This window comes from Salvelinus namaycush, chromosome 9, assembly GCF_016432855.1.
Source record: "Salvelinus namaycush isolate Seneca chromosome 9, SaNama_1.0, whole genome shotgun sequence".
Lineage (NCBI taxonomy): Eukaryota > Metazoa > Chordata > Actinopteri > Salmoniformes > Salmonidae > Salvelinus > Salvelinus namaycush.
The window spans coordinates 10,595,773-10,613,663 of NC_052315.1; the positions used below are offsets into that span (position 1 = coordinate 10,595,773).

The 17,891-nt window shown below is 43.9% G+C and overlaps 1 protein-coding gene across 1 annotated transcript; it reads left to right on the top strand.

Moving 5' to 3' along the window:
• The first annotated feature begins 953 nt into the window (after window positions 1-953).
• On the top strand, window positions 954-17,548 carry LOC120053361 (SUN domain-containing protein 2-like). The gene is made up of 13 exons (XM_039000486.1): window positions 954-1,204; window positions 10,577-10,679; window positions 10,777-10,913; window positions 11,115-11,384; window positions 11,487-11,558; window positions 11,837-11,985; window positions 12,121-12,174; window positions 12,264-12,314; window positions 14,565-14,638; window positions 14,966-15,098; window positions 15,417-15,920; window positions 16,116-16,205; window positions 16,594-17,548. The coding sequence occupies exons 1-13, from the start codon at window positions 1,186-1,188 to the stop codon at window positions 16,714-16,716; spliced, it is 1,779 nt and encodes a 592-aa protein (XP_038856414.1). The 5' UTR covers window positions 954-1,185; the 3' UTR covers window positions 16,717-17,548.
• The last annotated feature ends 343 nt before the right edge of the window (window positions 17,549-17,891 follow it).

Genomic DNA, 17,891 nt, shown 5'->3' on the forward strand with positions numbered 1-17,891 from the left:
GCCTATAAAATGTCTTGCACAACTAGCTACATTTGTTTTTAATCACTTTATACATTTATTTTGTAACGTCGTTTGCGTGACTGACTGATCTACAAAAAACATGGAGTAGTTATTTATGATTTATGAATATTTATTTTTGTTGAACAGTCTGCCGGCAGTTGCCTGCAATGTTAACTGCTATGTCAAACAAGCCCTCTCATTTAATACAAGCGTATTTTTTAACACTTTCCCTCTCCTCTACTACCTTTAACGTGAGGCCAGAGAGGACGGCTCAGAGAGGACGCAGGAGTCGAGCAAATTTAATTGAGAAAAGGAAAGGCCACTGACTCTGGGTTGTTGGATCGACTATGTCCATAATGAACGTGCTCTTATGTTATGTTTTTTTATTTTATTCATCAAGCAATTCAATATTAAATTGCACTTTATATTAATTAATTTAACTTTAACTTGAAAACGTAAGGATAGCAAGGCAAACGTATTTTTTTTAAAAGTCAACCAATGTTTGACTTCATAATCAGTTCTCTGAGACTTGATTATGACGTCAGGCATTAGTCGATGTAATATGGACAGTGTCGGTACAACAACCAGAGTCAGGGATCTTCTTCACTGACTAGACTGAGAACATTATACAATATTTAGGTAATATTTTCTAAATGTCATGTCCTTGGTTTTATCATATGCGCATGTTTAGCCTATTTTCCCATACTTGTATTAATTGATTTCACCTCGCAAGATGCAAAGGAAAGTTGCCACGATTATTAATTAATCATTCAATAGAAAGGGGGGAAAACTGTTGCTGACCAGATATTGCCACAGGGTGACGCGTAAAAAAGACGAGAGCTCCTAATAAGAAGCCTTAACACAAAATAAGAGGGTGTTTTGCAACTGTCTGTCTGGCCCGCGGACTCCTCCTCCACCAAACTGTCAGTAGCAACGTTCTGGTTGAGTCCCGTTTGCCTTGTGCTAGCAAATACTGTATCATATTTTTTTGTGAAAGTGTTACGAAGAGCCAACAAAGGGGTTGGCTCTTTATACCCCGTCCTGTCTGTCACTAAGTTGTTGTTCGGAAATGTATAGGGCTGCTGGTTGCAATTAGCCAAGTTATCGTTCCATTTGAGAGGGGTTACATTTGAAAGCTCGCCGCCTGGGACAAGGAGCTCGCGCTCTGCCTCTGCCTTACCCACGATGGCGACCCAAGAAGCGGGTAAGTCAGGACAAAATATATCCGTTTGTTTACACCAAGTTTGTTTATGCATGTTTAATGGTACTAGCTAGTTACAGTAGCTATGCTGTGAACTCGTGACGTGCTATAACTAACAGTTTGCAAGGCAGATTAATTACTTTTTTCTCATATGGGGATGATGCTGTTTGTGTCCGTGAGACGGCGGCTGAAGTGTCAGCATCTTGTTGATAAAACATAACGCGTACTGATGAGTTCATCTTTGACACACACAGACTTCTGAGAAACAGTTTACAAGCTTCTAGGGGCACAGTCAACACATGTCCTATTATTTAGATGGCAATTATGTGCTGTTTGCTTTAAAATGACTCAGCCGGGTTTTTTCTTTCCCGGTCTCTCTCTCTCTGTGTGTGTGTTGTGGTCTATTTTTCTTATGTAGCCTGGCTGTGTGTATGGCAGTAGTCATGCTAGCTCTGCCAGCAATGCCTCCATGACCTGCCACTCCCTTAACAGGAACACATAACGTTCAAACCCTAACTCTCCTCTCTGATGTTCTAGGAGGAACATCATCCAATTTACTAATGAGGATCAGCTTCAAGCTGTTACGGAAACACACGTGTCTTTGTTTATGTGTATTTTATACCGCTGTTCTCCTGTATGTGTGTCAGGTCCAAGGATGCTCTTTTGTAGTGTGTGGACTGCATTTGTGTCCCCACGTAATTATAGGCTAGCAAGCTACGAAAAAAGAAAATATTCAGACCCCTTTACTTTTTCCACATTTTGTTACGTTACAGCTTTATTTAAAATTTAAAAAACTCAATCTACACACAATACCCCATAATGACAACGTTTTTAGAAATGTTTGCAAAAAAACCCATACATTTTTATAAGTATTCAGACCCTTTGCTATCAGACTCGAAATTGAGCTTAGGAGCATCCTGTTTCCATTGCTCATCCTTGATGTTTCTACCACTTGATTGGAGTCCACCTGTGCTAAATTCCATTGATTGAACATGATTTTAGAAAGGCACACCTGTCTATATAAGGTCCCACAGGTGACAGTGCATGTCAGAGCAAAAACCAAGCCATGAGGTTCAAGGAATTGTCCGTAGAGCTCCGAGACAGGATGATGTCGAGGCACAGATCTGGGAAAGGGTACAAAAAATGTCTGCAGCATTGAAGGTCCCCAAGAACACAGTGGCCTCCATCATTCTTAAATTTAAGAAGTTTGGAACCACCAAGACTCTTCCTAGAGCTGGCCGCACGGCCAAACTGAGCAATCTGGGGAGAAGGGCCTTGGTCGGGGAGGTGACCAAGAACCCGATGGTCACTCTGACAGAGCTCCAGAGTTCCTCTGTAGAGATGGGAGAATCTTCCAAAAGAACAACCATCTCTGCAGTACTCCACCAATCAGGTCTTTATGGTAGAGTGGCCAAACATAAGCCACTCCTCAATAAAAGGCACATGACAGCCTGCTTGGAATTTGCCAAAAGGCACCTAAAGGACTCTCAGGCCATGAGAAACAAGATTCTCGTCTGATGAAACCAAGATTGAACTCTTTGGCCTACATGCCAAGCGTCACGTCTGGAGGAAACCTGGCACCATCCCTACGGTGGCAGCATCATGCTGTGGGGATGTTTTTCAGTGGCAGGGACTGGGAGACCAGTCAGGATCGAGGGAAAGATGAACGGAGCGAAGTACAGAGAGATCCTTGATGAAAACCTGCTCCAGAGCATTCAGGACCTCCTACTGGGGCAAAGGTTCACCTTCCAACAGGACAACAGCCCTAAGCACACGGCCAGGACAACACAGGAGTGGCTTCGGTACAAGTCTCAATGTCCCTGAGTGGCCCAGCCAGAGCCAGGACTTGAACCTGATCGAACATCTCTGGAGAGACCTGAAAATAGCTGTGCAGCAACGCTCCCCATCCAACCTGACAGAGCTTGAGAAGAATGGGAGAAACTCCCCAAATACAGGTGTGCCAAGCTTGCAGCGTCGTACCCAAGAAGACTCAAGGCTGTAATGACTGCCAAAGGTGCTTCAACAAAGTACTAAGTAAAGGTCTGAATACTTATGTTAATAATACTTATGCAAATAATACATTTGAGAAATTCTAACTTGTTTTTGCTTCATCAATTTATAGAATAAGGCTGTAATGTAACAATGTGGTGGAAAAAGTCAAGGGGTCTGAATACTTTCCGAATGCACTGTAGATGAGAGGGGTTGATTAGATTGCAGGATCAGGGAAGGAAAGAGGCGAGGAGAGCTTAGGGAAGGAGGGAACTGAAGGCTATTGTAATGAGAAGAGGATTGGGAAGCAGGATAAAGCGCTGAGACGGCAAGAGACGCCATTTTCAGTGGAATAGAGGATTTGAGAGAATTAGCCTATGGTACAATATGTTCAGTGATGCTACAGCTTATTTTCACACCAGAGGAAGGTAGTGTATTCCAGACTCCATTGCATAACAATGAGAATGCTATTAATGTAGGCTACTTGAACCTGGCTGGCTGGATGTTTTTACCCAATCTCATGGTGTTGGCTCAATCCCACTTGATCACTTGACCTACATCAGTGTCTTTTTGTCTGTCAGTAACCATGGAAAAGGACATACACTGCTCTATGCCCTAGCAACCTAAACTTGTTGTTAGTTGTTTACTGTAGTGTTGTCAAAGCTGCGGATAGTGTGGGCCATCTTCCTTTTTCGCAACTCTGTTGTCTGAATTTGCATATCACTCACATGTCTGACTTCCTGTCTCACCACACACCACATCCTCTTACACCTTATGCCATGCCTTTACCCTGTATTTTTGCTTCTCTGCAGTACTAGTTACCAGAGGTGTGGACTCGAGCCACATGACTTGCACTCGTCTGACTTGAGTCACAAATTTGATAACTTGAGACTTGACTTGGAGCCTCAAGAATCGGGACTCAACTTTGACTTGAGACTGACTTAATTATCTTGCCAGGTTTTGTCTCTGTGGATTGCTCTCCACGCAGCCAGAGACAGTACTGCATTTGCAAAAAACAGATTGGGTAGTGAAACGCACACACTGCTCTCTGATTGGACCAGCAAACTGTCAATCAAAACAGGTCTGAGCTAGTGCAGTGAGAAGGTTTTGTGTGAAACTGAATGGGGAAAATTACATACAGTGCCAGTCAAGTTTGGACACACCTACTCATTCAACAGTTTTAATTGGATTTTGACTATTTTCTACATTGTAGAATAATAGTAAATCAAATCAAAATTGTATTAGTCACATGTGCCGAATACAACAGGTGTAGATCTTACAAGTGATGCTTACTTCCGAGCCCCTAACCAACAATGCAGTTTCAAAAAATAAAAGTAAAAGTAACAAGTAATTAAAGAGCAGCAGTGAAATAACAATAGCGAGGCTATATACAGGGGGGCCTTTCTCTGACACCGCCTACGGCTGTAGAACCTTTTGAGGATCTAAGGACCCATGCCAAATCTTTTCAATCAACTGAGGGGGAATAGGTTTTGTCGTGCCCTCTTCACGACTGTCTTGGTGTGCTTGGACCATGTTAGTTTGTTGGTGATGTGGACATCAAGGAACTTGAAGCTCTCAACCTGCTCCACTCCACTCATCCCGTCGATGAGAATCGGTCCTCTTTTTCCTGTAGTCCACAATCATCTCATTTGTCTTGATCACGTTGAGGGAGAGGTTGTTGTCCTGGCACCACACGGCCAGGCCTCTGACCTCCCTATAGGCTGTCTTGTCGGTGATCAGGCCTACCACTGTTGTGTCATTGGCAAATTTAATGATGCTGTTGGAGTCGTGCCAGGCCGTTCAGTCATGAGTGAACAGGGAGTACAGGAGGGGACTGAGCACGCACCCCTGAGGGGCCCCTGTGTTGAGGATCAGCGTGGCACGTGTTGTTACCTACCCTTACCACCTGGGGGCGGCCCGTTAGGAAGTCAAGGATCCAGTTGCAGAGGGAGGTGTTTAGTCCCAGGGTCCTTAGCTTATTGATGACCTTTGAGAGAACTATGGTGTTGAATGCTGAGCTGTAGTCAATGAATAGCATTCTCACATAGGTGTTCCTTTTGTCCAGGTGGGAAAGGGCAGTGTGGAGTGCAATGGAGATTGCACCATCTGTGGATCTTTTGGGGTGGTATGTAAATTTGAGTGGGTCTAGGGTTTCTGGGATGATGGTGTTGATGTGAGCCATGACCGGCCTTTCAAGGCACTTCATGGCTACAGACGTGAGTGCTACGGATCAGTAGTCGTTTAGGCAGGTTACCTTAGTGTTCTTGGGCACAGGGACTATGGTGGTCTGCTTAAAACATGTTGATATTACAGACTCGGACATGGAGAGGTTGAAAATGTCAGTGAAGACACTTGCCAGTTGGTCAGCGCATGCTCGCAGTACACGTCCTGGTAATCCATCGGGCCCTGTGGCCTTGTGAATGTTGACCTGTTTGAAGGTCTTACTCACGTCGGCTGCGGAGAGCTTGATCACAGTCTTCCGGAACAGCTGGTGCTCTCATGCATGTTTCAGTGTTATTCGCCTCGAAGCGAGCATAGAAGTAGTTTAGCTCATCTGGTAGGCTTGTGTCACTGGGCAGCTCTTGGCTGTGCTTCCCTTTGTAGTCTGTAATGGTTTGCAAGCCTTGCCACATCCGACGAGCGTCAGAGCCGGTGTACGTCAGAGCCGGTGTACTCGATCTTAGTCCTGTATTGATGCTTTGCCTGTTTGATGGTTCGTCGGCAAGCATAGCGGGATTTCTTATAAGCTTCCGGGTTAGAGTCCCGCTCCTTGAATGTGGCAGCTCTGGCCTTTAGCTCAGTGCGGATGCTGCCTGTAATCCTTTGCTTCTGTTTGCGGTATGTACGTACGGTCACTGTGGGGACGACATCATCGATGCACTTATTGATGAAGCCAATGACTGATGTGGTGTACTCCTCAATGCCATCGGAGGAATCCCAGAACATATTCCAGTCTGGGCTAGCAAAACAGTCCTGTAGCTTAGCATCTGCTTCATCTGACCACTTTTTTTATTGATCTAGTCACTGGTGCTTCCTGCTTTAATTTTTGCTTGTAAGCAGGAATCGGGAGGATAGAATTATGGTCAGATTTGCTAAATGAAGGGTGAGGGAGAGCTTTGTATGTGTCTGTGTGTGTGGAGTATAGGTGGTCCAGAGTTCTTTTTCCTCTGGTTGCACATTTAACATGCTGATCGAAATTTGGTAAAACGGATTTAAGTTTCCCTGCATTAAAGTCCCCGGCTACTAGGAGCGCCGCTTCTGGGTGAGCTTTTTCTTGTTTGCTTATGACTGAATACAGCTCATTAATGCTGTCTTAGTGCCAGCCTCTGACTGTGGTGGTATGTAAACAGCTACAAAAAATACAGATGGAGGTAGGTAGTGTGGTCTACAGTTTATCATGAGATACTCTACCTCAGGCGAGTAATAGCTCGAGACTTCCTTAGATATCGTGCACCAGCTGCTTTTTACAAAAATACATAGTCCGCCGCCCCTTGTCTTACCAGACGCCGCTGTTCTATCCTGCCGGTACATCGTATAACCAGCCAGCTGTATGTCGTTCAGCCACGACTCTGTGAAGCATAAGATGTTACAGTTTTTAATGTCCCTTTGGTAGTTTAATCTTCCGCGTAACTTGTCAATTTTTTGGGGGTCCAATGATTGCACGTCAGCAAGCAGAATGGAGGAAGTGGAGGTTTATTCGATCGCCTGCGAATTCTCAGAAGGCAGCTGGACCTTCGGCCCCTCTTTTTCCGCCTCCTCTTCACACAGATCATGGGGATCGGGGCCTGTTCCTGAGGAAGCAGTGTAAGGAAAAAGGGGATTCTGCTAGTCCGTGGTGAGTAATCGCAGTCCTGATGTCCAGAAGTTTTTCGGTCATAAGAGATGGTAGCGGCAACATTATGTACAAGATAAGTGACATAAGTATTTGCGTAAATAAGCAAACAAAAAAACACAATTGGCTGGGGGCACGTAAAACGTCTGCCATCTCCTCCGGCGCCATCTTAACCTGAAGACATCAAATCTATGAAATAACACATGGAATCATGTAGTAGCCAAAAAAGTGTTTGAAGAATCTCAAATATATTTGAGATTCTTCAAAGTAGCCACCCTTTGCCTTGATGACAGTTTTGCACACTCTTGGCATTCTCTCAACCAGCTTCACCTGGAATGCTTTTCCAACAGTCTTGAAGGAGTTTCCATCACTGACACCAACAAAGCACCCCCACTCCATTACACCTCCTCCATGCTTCACGGTGGGAACCACACATGCTGAGATCATCCGTTCACCTACTGTGCGTTTCACAAAGACATGGCGGTTTGAACCAAAAATCTCAAATTTGGACTCTGGTTTAATGTCCATTGCTCGTGTTTCTTGGCCCAAGCAAGTATCTTCTTCTTATCGTTGTACTTTAGTAGTGGTTTCTTTGCAGCAATTTGACCATGAAGGCCTGATTCATGCAATCTCCTCTGAACAGTTGATGTTGAGATGTCTGTAACTTGAACTGTAAAGCATGTATTTGGGCTGCAATCTGAAGTGTAGTTAACTCTAATGAACTTATCCTCTGCAGCAGAGGTAACTGAAATTTTCCGAATTGACTGACCTTTGTCTTAAAGTTTCTCTTTGCATATTTGAGCTGTTCAAGTCTATATTATGGCAAGATCTTTTACCAAATAGGGCTATCTTCTGTATACCACACCTACCTTGTCACAACACAACTGATTGGCTCAAACACATTAAGAAGGAAAGAAATTCCACAAATTCACTTTTAACAAGGCGCACCTGTTAATTGAAATGCATTAAGTCAAGTCATGTTTGGGCACCTACTCATTCCAGGGTTTTTCTTTATTTTTACTCTTTTCTACATTGTAGAATAATAGTGAAGACTATGAACTATCAACTATGAAATAACACATATGGAATCATGTAGTAACCAAAAAAGTGTTAAACAAATCAAAATATATTTGGATTCTTCAAAGTAGCCACCCTTTGCCTTGACAGTTTTGCACACTTGTGGCATTCTCTCAACCAGCTTCATGAGGTAGTCACCTGGAATGCATTTCAATTAACAGGTGTGCCTTGTTAAAATTACATTTGTGGAACTTCTTTCCTTCTTAATGCATTTGAGCCAATCAGTTGTGTTGTGACAAGGTAGTGGTGGTATACAGAAGGTGACTCCAAACGTTTGACTGTTACTGTACATATGAGATGAGTAAAGCAGTATGTAAACATTTATTAAAGTAACTAGTGTTCCGTTAATAAAGTGGCCAATGATTCCATGTATATAGGGCAGCAGCCTCTAAGATGCAGGGTTGAGTAACTGGGTGGTAGCCGGCTAGTGATGGCTATTTAACAGTCTGATGGCCTTGAGATAGAAGCTGTTTTTCAGTCCCAGCTTTGATGCACCTGTACTGACCTCTCCTTCTGCCAGTTAGCTAATGCCAATCCGTGCTAGCGCTGTTTGAAAGTTGAAGTTCATTCCTACACAGCCACAGTTAGCATTGCACTGAGTAATATGTAAGTTACTAAGTACGCACAAAAAAATTCTAAGGTTAGTTTTATCCCTAACCAGATCTGGCTTTGTCAGGCTTTAAGCAAATCACCTTGCAGATCTGGGTTTGATAGCTCTAGCCTTTTCATATGACTATGCCAATGCTGCCTGTGTAGTATTCAGGCCTTACTGTAACGTTAATTACTGAGATGTCTTTTATTGTACAATGGGGTGTGTGTGGGTGGTTTGGGGGGGGGGGGTGCGCATGAGAGAGCAGTGTGAGGTGCTGTAGATTAACTGGATTAGAGATTATACAGGAGAGCATCTGTCAGAGAGCCTCTCTCTTACCACCAGCTCTGGGCTAACGCTATCACCTCCTTCTCTAGGATAGGGGGCAGCATTTTCACGTTTGGATGAAAAGCATACCCAAATTCAACTGCCAGCTACTCATCCCCAGAAGATAAGATATGCATATTGTTAGTAGATTTGAATAGAAAACACTCTGAAGTTTCTAAAACTGTTTGAATCATGTCTGTGAGTATAACTTAACTTATTTAGCAGGCGAAACCCCGAGGACAAACCATTCAGAAGTGTTTTTTTTTAGGTCACTCTCTTTTCAATGAGTTTTCATTGGGAAACCAGATTTTGAATTTACCTTCTTGCAGTTCCTACCGCTTCCACTGGATGTCAACAGTCTTTAGAAATTGGTTGAGGGTTTTTCCTTTGTGTAATGAAGAAGTACAGCCATTTTGAATCAGGGTCACTTGTTGTGTCCTGTTTGTTAGTGGCGCATGACCAGAAGGCTAGCTACAGTTTGTTTTAATCCTGTATTGAACACATCTTCCCATCTTCAATTTTATCGATTATTTACGTTAAAAAATACCTAAAGTTGTATTACAAAAGTAGTTTGAAATGTTTTGGCAAAGTTTACAGGTAACTTTTGAGATATTTTGTAGTCACGTTTCACAAGTTGGAACCGGTGTTTTTCTGGATCAAACGCGCTAAATAAATGGACATTTTGGAAATATATCGACAGAATTAATCGAACAATAGGACCATTTGTGATGTTTATGGGACATATTGGAGTGCCAACAACAGAAGCTCGTCAAAGATAAGGCATGAATTATATTTTTATTTCTGCGTTTTGTGTTGCGCCTGCAGGGTTGAAATATGCTTCTCTCTCTGTTTACTATTGTGCTATCCTCAGATAATAGCATCGTTTACTTTCGCCGAAAAGCCTATTTGAATTCTGACATGTTGGCTGGATTCACAACCAGTGTAGCTTTAATTTGGTATCTTACATGTGTGATTTAATGAAAGTTTGATTTTTATAGTCATTTATTTGAATATGGCGCTCTGCATTTTCTCTGGCTTTTGGCCAAGTGAGACAGTAGCGTCCCGCCTAAACTCAGATTTTTGGATATAAATATGAACTTTACCGAACAAAACATACATGTATTGTGTAACATGAAGTCCTATGAGTGTCATCTGATGAGTGTCATCTGATGAGTATCATCAAAGGTTAGTGATTAATTTTATCTCTATTTCTGCTTTATGTTACTCCTCTCTTTGGCTGGAAAAATGGCTGTGTTTTTCTGTGGCTATGTACTGACCTAACATAATCGTTTGGTGTGCTTTCGCCGTAAATCCTTTTTGAATTCTGACATGTTGGCTGGATTCACAACCAGTGTAGCTTTAATTTGATATCTTTCATGTGTGATTTAATGAACGTTTGATTTTTATAGTAATATATTTGAATTTGGCGCTCCGCATTTTTACTGGCTTTTGGCCAAGTTGGACGTTAGCGTCCCACATATCCCAGAGAAGTTAAAGCAGTTAGTATAACACAGTATCCTGTATGAGGTATTGTCTCTGTCTCTGTCTCTCTCTCTGTCAGACATGTCGCGGCGCAGTATGAGGCTGGTTTTAGGGGGATACTACCACCAGTCATCAGACGATGATGAGTCCTCCTCAGTTTCCTACAGGGAGAGCCCCGTGAGGTGTGTTTTGTGTTTCATGTTGTACCGTATAGCCTAATACAGTAGGCCTGACAAAGTTGCTTTAACAAAGCCCTTTCTCTCTATCTCTCTCTCTCAGGGTTTTTACTAAGAGGAAGACAGGTGGTCGTAAAGTGGCGGCCTCTCGTACCTCCAGCCGAGCCAACAGCGTGGCTAGCACCACTAGCAGCAAGGGTAGTACAGTGGAGCCACCCATCAATGCTGAGGACTACATTGGTACGTTTCACACCACTTCCTGCATCCACAGTCCTATTGACACTCACTCAGTTACTTTCATTGTCTAGGCCTATACTGTATACACTGTACAGTATAGCTTTGTATTGCAGCTGCCTCTTTGTCTATGGTTGTAGTTAGCTATTATGGCTATTCAAAACTAACCGTCTCTCTCTTTTTGTCCCCGCACCCCCTGCCCTTCAGGGGTCTCAAGCTTGGTTCAGAGGAGGAAGACCTTCCAGGAACCTCGTGCCCCAGCCCCCAGCCTGAACCTGGCTCCTAGCCCCAGGGGCTTCTCGTCCTGCCAGACCGGCCTGAACCAGGCCCGGAGCAGCGCCATAGACAGCTCTGGTTACTCCTCATCAGAGGCAAGACGTTACAGAGGATACTCTGGAGACTCCTCCTTAGGCGAACAAAGGGTTAGCGCCAGCCAGAGATCTGGCACTAACAGGACAAGTGCTAGTGCCAATTGGAGTGAGTAGTGTGTGTGTGTGTGTGTGCTAGCGTAGCATTAGCCGGTCTCTATGCTTGTAGCTTGTTTGTTAGCATTAGCTTTATCTCTGTCTCCTCCTGTAGCCCCTCCGTTTATCCCGGCCGATGTGAGGAAGGCCATTCTAATTGCCATCCTCCTCATCCTCTTGACCTTCGGTGAGTGACATCACACCACAGAATCAGACAGTCTATAGTTCTATAGAACTTCCATGAAAAGAACCAACAGCACTGTTACTTTATTGGTGCCAGCAGTGCATTGTCCACAGATGACATGCCTAACCATAGTACTTACTGACAATTTAAATAACCGAAGTACAACACACACACACCCATTGTTGACGAGCAAAAATGTTCTAAATGTTGTCTGTGTAGCCTGTCCTGTATGATAATGTGCTCCTTAGTGTATTCAAGTCTATTCTACCCCTTTCTGCTAGGCTGCTGGCACCTTGCCCCCTTGGTATGGGCCACCCTGACTTCAGCCCTGAATGCTATCACTATGACCCTGAACCGAGCTGTCATCACCCCGACTCCGCCACCTGTCTTCACTACGCCACCTGTCTTCACTCCGCCTGTCAAGGCTATGGTAGGATCTGATGGGACCACATACCCGGCAATAATCTCTCTTTCTCTTGATTTGGTAGGAAGCTGCATTTACGCTCTGCATGTGTACTCCTGGATTGTTCAATTAATAGCTTGTTTGTTGAAACTCTTTCTGCAGGATGGAGCTTCGGTATTTCATTCTGCTCTGGAAGCCAAGATGAACACCATCCTGGTAAGAGAGACAAAGAGAGTATGCACAAACTATACTGCATTTGGGTGTATTTATTTGGTTAACTGACTTGTGTACGTGTTCTCCCGCAGAGAGAAATAGAAATTCTTAAGAAGGAAGACAAGCAGAAATTTGTAACCGAGGTGAGTACTCTATAGTGCAGTATTATGTGGAATGGGGTGTCATAAGGTCCTATAACAGTCTAGTATGGAGAACAGGGTTTCGGTTATAGATGTCTGTAGTAGTGTAATAGGGATTCCTTTTATAGGGCTCTATAATAGTGCAGTATTTGGGAAATAGTGTTTTCTTTTTTATATAATATATATACACACACACACACTACCGTTCAAAAGTTTGTGGTCACTTAGAAATGTCCTTATTTTTGAAAGAAAAGCAACAAAAAAAATCAATTTAAAATAACATCAAATTTATCAGAAATATAGTGTAGACATTGTTAATGTTGTAAATGACTATTGTAGCTGGAAACGGCTGATTTTTAATGGAATATCGACATAGGCCCATTATCGGCAACCATCACTTCTGTGTTCCAATGGCACGATGTGTTAGCTGTTAGCAGTTGTTATTCTTCAATAACACAAACCCCAAAGCAAATCGGGGAGAAACATTTATTTATTTGAAAAGGACAAATCATAGATGCTATGCTGGGAGGTAGATGTTCATTCCCCCTGTTATCCTCAGCTTTTCTCCACAGAGCAAATAACAGGATGTCATGTATAAGCCCCCAACCTAGCTTGGGGTTGACCAATCAGAAGTTCTTGCAGTACAACTGGGCCAATGGTCAAATGCTCCAGACTCAATGTACAGAACATAGCTCTGAGTTAAGGACTGACATTCCACAGATTCTAAACAGCTGTTGAACTGAAAACCAACTCCTATTTACATTGACAATAGTACTCTATTTAGTTTAGTACTCTCGTCCTCATCCTCTGCGTTGTGTGTTTATCATCAAAATAGTATTATATAGCTAATCTAAGTTTATAATTTTAGAAGGCTAATTGATCATTAGAAAACCCTTTTGCAATTATGTTAGCACAGCTGAAAACTGTAGTACTGATTAAAGAATCAATAAAACTGTCCTTCTTTAGACTAGTTGAGTATCTGGAGCATCAGCATTTGTAGGTTTGATTACAGGCTCAAAATGGCCAGAAACAAATAAATAACTTCTGAAATTCGTCCGTCTATTCTTGTTCTGAGAATTGAAGGCTATTCCATTTGTGAAATTGCCAAGAAACTGAAGATCTCGTACAACGCTGTGTACTACTCCCTTCACAGAACCGCACAGAACGGTGCAAACTGGCTCTAACCAGAATAGAAAGGGGAGTGGGAGGCCCCGATGCACAACTGAGCAAGAGGACGAGTACATTAGTGTCTAGTTTGAGAAACGGATGCCTCACAAGTCCTCAACTGGCAGCTTCATTAAATAGTACCCGCAAAACACCAGTCTCAACATCAACAGTGAAGCGGCGACTCCAGGATGCTGGCCTTCTAGGCTTTGCTGGTGACACTGTCTGTGATTTATTTAGAATTCAAAGTACACATAACCAGCATGGCTACCACAGCATTCTGCAGCGATACACCATCCCATCTGGTTTGCGCTTAGTGGGACTATCATTTGTTTTTCAACAGGACAATGACCCAACACACCTCCAGGCTGTGTAAGAGCTATTTGACCAAGAAGGAGAGTGATGGAGTGCTGCATCAGATGACTTGGCCTCCACAATCACCCGCCCTCAACCCAATTGAGATTGTTTGGGATGAGTTGGACCGCAGAGTGAAGGAAAAGCAGTCTATTTTTTTATTTTACCTTTATTTAACTAGGCTAGTCAGTTAAGATAAAATTATTATTTACAATGACGGCCAAACCCGGACGACGCTGAGTTAATTGGGAGTCCTATAAGGGCGGCGCACAATCACGGCTGGATGTGATTCAGCCTGGATTCAAAAGGGACTGTAGTGACGCCTCTTGCACTGAGATGCAGTGCCTTAGATCGCTGCGCCACTCGGGAGCGCAGCATATGTGGCAACTCCTTCAAAACTGTTGGAAAAGTATTCCAGGGGAAGCTGGTTGAGAGAATGCCAAGAGTGTACAAAGCTGTCATCAAGGCAAAGGGTGTCTACTTCGAAGAATCTAAAATGTAAAATATATTTTTTTTTTTGTTACTACATGATTCCATGTGTTATTTCATAGTTGTGATGTCTTCACTATTATTCTACAATGTAGAAAATAGTAAAAATAAAGATAAACCCTGGACTGAGTAGGAGTGTCCAAATTTTTGACTGGTACTGTATATATGTATGTTTTGTTCTATAGAATTGTTGTATATTTACGTATATGGTTGAGATGTAGTCTTTGTGCTCGTCTATCCCAACAGATGGTAGAGAGACTGCAGACAGACTTGGCAGACGTGAGAACAGACATGAGGGACGTCAGAGTGAGAGTGGACAGGTGAGTGTGTAGCCGGCCCAATCCAGAACCTGCCCCCTAGCTTCTGCCCCTACCTCCTAGCATCTACCTCTTGTCCTTAGCCCTAGCTCCTGTCCCATGCTCCCTAGGCACTTGGGAAGATTTGAAAGGAGTGAAAACATACTCCCATACTTTTTCTGTTAACCAATCTAATGTCCAAACCTTGTTTGCAAAAAAACCTTTGGATTTAAGACAATCTTAACTTAGCCTTTTAAAATGTTTTGTGAGTTTGCTGTCCCAGGGGGTTGAAGATAAATAAATATCTCTGTTTCTCACTGGACAATTAAGTTCTATTTTTTTCTTTTGTAGTGTGAATCCACTGGATTGGGAGCATCGTTTGAGCCAGCAGACAGCCGGCTTCACCAGTCAGGTGGGCGAGCTGAAGGACCAACACACACACGTCAGGCAGAGAGTCGCTGCCCTGGAGGACCAGAGTGCCACGGTAAAGTACACAAAACACGCAAACTCAAGTCAAATTTGTAGCACTGAACTTTTGCACTTTAAGTGGTTCTGCATAAGAGATGGTGCTAAATAACTCAAATGTGAATGGCTGAGTCCAAAATGGCACCCAATTCCCTACATAGTGCACTACATTTCCCATTTTAGTCATTTAGCAGACGCTCTCCTCCAGAGCGACTTACAATTACTTTTGACCAGAGCCCTATGGTAGTGCACTATATAGGGAATGGGGTGCCGTTTGGGACACAGTAATTGATGAGCCTTCCTAACCTAATGGATGTGGTCTGTCTGTGTTGTGTAGCTGGGGAAGCAGGTCTACTCTGTTCAAAACCAGCCTCCTCCAGCTCCCAACCCCACCACAGCCAACACACACCTGACCCCTGAGCTCGAAGAGGCCATGGCCAAATGGCTGCATGAGAATGTGCCCCAGAATGAGCCACAGATGGTGAAAGAGGTTGTGAAGAACTGCAGTCCCCTATTGGCTGACAGGATGCCAGACTTTGCCTTGGAGTCCCAAGGTGCCAGTGTTGTGAGCACACGGTGTTCCGAGACGTACCGTACCCGCTCGGCATGCGTGTCCTTCCTGGGTGTACCCCTCTGGTACCCCTCTGAGAACCCCCGCACTGTTATCCAGGGCCAGGCGGTGCAAGCTGGGAAGTGCTGGGCGTTCCACGGAGCGCAGGGCACCCTGGTCATCGCCCTATCTCATCCTGCCCACGTCACCCACGTCACACTGGAGCACCTGCCGGTCTCCAACGCGCCCACCGGACGCATCGACAGCGCGCCCAAGGCCTTCTCTGTCTACGTGAGTCATCTGTGACCTCTAGCCCTTCCCTGACACTCTATTCAGTGCACAACTTTTGCCCAGAGCCACATCTACATAATCTACTGTTGAAGATTTCCTACAGAGATGTTTAGAGCAGTATGGTGAATATCTTTAACGCTGATGACTCATTTCTGTCTTTAAAAATCGGTCTCATCTCTTTCTCTCTCTGTGCAGGGTATGTCCACTGAGACAGAAGACGGCACCTGGCTGGGAACCTTCACTTATGACCAGCACGGAGGGGCAATCCAGACCTTCCAACTGCCTGTGAGTCCCATCATTTAAACTTTGCCTCGGTTGTATTCATTAGTACACACCGTTTCAAAATGAAGCAAAACAATTTGCTACAGAAAATGAGCGTTTCTTATTGGACAAGTTCAGGTAGTCCCTCCCTCTTTCAGTTTTTCTTCCATTTGGTGCCTAGTGAATACGACCTCCGGTTAGGATTACTAGGTTATTTTTGGGGGGCGTGAGACATTAGTCGGGCTCGATGTTTATGCAACAGACTATAGCTGAAATAAGCCTGGAATAGAACTGGACCAGGACCATAGAACTAAGTTCTAACTACCTAGCTAGTAGCTACTGTTGACCCTCCATTCAGTCATCAGTTGTGTTGCTTGTTCTAACCCTTTACCCTTCCTGTTCTCTCTGTCAGAACCCTACCAGGGCCATCTATTATTTCGTGGAGCTGCGCGTTCTGAGTAACTGGGGTCACCTGGAGTACACATGCGTGTACCGCTTCCGTGTGCACGGACACATGGCCTCCTCCTCCAAGTGAGAGGCGTTCACCGTCCACCTCAACCGCAGACCTCCGAGGCTTCGCTTTCATATCGGAGCAACATTCTTTTTGCATCTCAACATTATGACGGACCATTCTAAATAAATGTATTTATTTGGCGTAATCAGGATGGCTTCCTAAACTGGCTTCTGCTGGGTGTGAGGTCAGAGGTCAGCAGGGGTTTAAGTTACAATTTGCAGTTTCATTTCTGGAAGAGGTATTGACGTGGCTAATAAGAGTGTGGGGATGAGTTTTTGAGAGTTTCAAATTGAACTGTTTCTGTGCGTGTGTATGCTTTTGAGCATCGATTATTTGTTTGCATTTTAACGCCCGGCCACAGCGGACAAAGATTTCAGATTGTACTTTGAATGTGTGTTTATGACAATTCCTCCTGTGTTACTGGGCTCTTATTTTGTTTAATTTTATCTGTCTTAAAATTATATACAAAGGTTTAATTATGGTTAAAAAGAACGTTGTTGGATGTATATTTTGCAAGTATCAAGATGTATTGTTCATGTATTTTATTAGTACGATAAGAATTGGATGTAAAATGCTTGTAAATGACTTTTCTGTTGGTCTGAATGGTTAAGTCTCGACGCACCTTGCCAATAGGCTTCCTATTACAGGATGAACTATATGATTGTAGATGCTTTCTACTTTGCATTTGGTAATGCACTGGTGTTTCAATGTCCTTTATAATAATAGAGACTAGAGAGAAATAGACAGGCGCACAGAGGTTGCAACGTATTGTCTTTTACATGTAATAATTTTTTTAAACCCTTTTTTCCCAATTTCATGGTATCTAATTGGTAGTTACCGTCTTGTCTCATCGCTGCAACTCCCGTATGGACTCGGGCGAGGCGAAGGTCGAGAGCCGTGCGTCTTCCGAAACACAACCCAACCAAGCCACACTGCTTCTTGACACAATGCCCACTTAACCCGGAAGCCAGCCGCACCAATGTGTCGGAGGAAACGCCATACACCTGGCGACCATGTCAGCGTGCACTGCGCCTGGCGTCGCTAGTGCGCGATGGGACAAGGACATCCCTGCCGGCCAAACCCTTCCCTAATCCGGATGAAGCTGGGCCAATTGTGCACCGCTCCATGGGTCTCCCAGTCGGGCTGGCTGCGACAGAGCCTGGACTCTAACCTAGAATCTCTAGTGGCACAGCTAG

Excerpts from the sequence above, each read along its gene's own strand:
- LOC120053361 (XM_039000486.1), top strand. Across the intron at positions 10,914-11,114 it reads CAATGCTGAGGACTACATTG|GGGTCTCAAGCTTGGTTCAG; the intron begins GTACGTTTCACA and ends CCTGCCCTTCAG. Across the intron at positions 15,099-15,416 it reads TGGAGGACCAGAGTGCCACG|CTGGGGAAGCAGGTCTACTC; the intron begins GTAAAGTACACA and ends TGTGTTGTGTAG.